Below are 1677 nucleotides of genomic sequence, written 5' to 3' on the forward strand. Positions count from 1 at the left end.
GTGTGTGTTTTCTTTGGTCTGTGGGAATGTCAGTGCCTGGCGGTGTCTGTCATCGTAACACACACACCTCCAGGTGCCCGCTGTGGGGTTGTCTTGCGGTCACTTCTCAGGGAGGGGAGGGGCCAACTCGCACAACAACAACACACACACACTAACACACACACACACTAACACACACACACACACATGGTAACACACACACACTAGCACACACACGGGAGTCGCCGCCGCCCGCTGACACTTTGATGTGCGGCGACGTCAGTGAGCGTGTTCGACCGGCGGACTCTAATCTGGTCGACACTTCCATAGTCGGCCTGTTTGCTTTGACAACAGCGCTCCCCGCTCGGCCGGCCGGCAGGTCGCAAACTTTCTCTTTCAACAATTAAACTCTGGGTTCGTCAAGCTGAGCGTCGCCGTGGCAACAGCACCGACGCGCCACTGACTTAAACAAGACTTTAGAAAATCATGCGAGAGAGTTTAAAAAGAGCAGACAAAGAGGCTGAAGTGTCACAGAGAGACAAAGACAGCTGGACGGGAAGTCCTCTGGAAGTAAAGAGAAGTAAACCAGAGGCAGTGAAACACTTCTGATGCCGTAAATCATAGAAACGATGAACAGAAGCTCGATTCTTTATGTTACAGCAGCCAGACAAACCTTCAGATACCAACGTGTGTTACTGATGCTGAAGGACCAGCGTGGATCGACGGCTTACAGACATGTTGCTGCTTATACTTTACATTTCCTCCTCCGGCCTGCGGTTCAGCCATGAAGTGACTGAACTTCTGTCCTGTGGCTGCTGGTCACATCTCATCAGGCTTCACTGCTGGCCTGAGATGAAATATCAGGATTTTAGGCTTGGATTCGTTGTTTGGGTTTTTTTTGAAGGAACTCCATCAGAAGTGAGCAGTTCAAGGACCGTCAGGAAGGAGGAAATCACATTTGTATCGTCTAGTTAGTGCAGATGGTCTATTTTATTTACATTAAACACGTAGAACATCAGCAGCTCAAGTTGAAAATCTGCTGATTCTTTCTGTTTTTACAGTTTTTAGATCTGATAATGTGTTTTTCTTTATTTCTTTTCCAGAATCTGGTTCAAGCCAGAAGTTTGTTTTGGTGATTTTTTAAAACCAAACATTATGAATTTGATCAGATTTGACACTTTTGTCTGTTTTTGCGGTTTCTGGCTCTTATAGATGCTGATTTTTCTTTGTAATCTTTGTGGGATAAGTAGAGATTCAGCATAGATGTTTTATTATTTATGACGGTGGACCTGCTGCTGCGTCTGTCACCGGGTCATAGAGGAGCAGGACTCTACGCTAAAGTGAGAAATGAGCCACAGTGATTAAAGCTGTGACAGGAGCAGAAGACACTGATGTTCAATCCTCTGTTCAATAATGTCCAGCTTTCTGTATGAATGCTGCAGACAGACTAACAATCAACGTTTCTGTCTTTCTACACTCATGAATGGATCAGTAGGGCAGCAGCACAGAGGAGGAGGAGGAGGCCCACCGTGTGTGTGTGTGTGTGTGTGTGTGCAACAGTTTGCCTTTTTCATGTGTGTGTGTGGTGCTGATGTGTGTGTGTGTGTGTTAATGTATTTCCTGTTTTCTCTCTCTGTTTGTTCGCTCCTTGTCTCCTTTCATTCATTTCATTTGTCTCGATCAGTCTCTCTGCAGCTC

At 46.1% G+C, this 1677-nt stretch overlaps 1 protein-coding gene across 1 annotated transcript in view; it reads left to right on the top strand.

Annotated features, from left to right (window-relative positions):
* slc30a6 (solute carrier family 30 member 6) overlaps positions 1-1677 on the top strand; it is a 77555-nt gene that overhangs the window by 48152 nt on the left and 27726 nt on the right. Inside the window, 1 exon segment of the mRNA XM_008293843.1 lies at positions 453-506. Coding sequence (XP_008292065.1) covers positions 453-506 — 54 coding nt within the window.

This window comes from Stegastes partitus, unplaced genomic scaffold (genome assembly GCF_000690725.1).
Source record: "Stegastes partitus isolate 25-593 unplaced genomic scaffold, Stegastes_partitus-1.0.2 Scaffold915, whole genome shotgun sequence".
Lineage (NCBI taxonomy): Eukaryota > Metazoa > Chordata > Actinopteri > Pomacentridae > Stegastes > Stegastes partitus.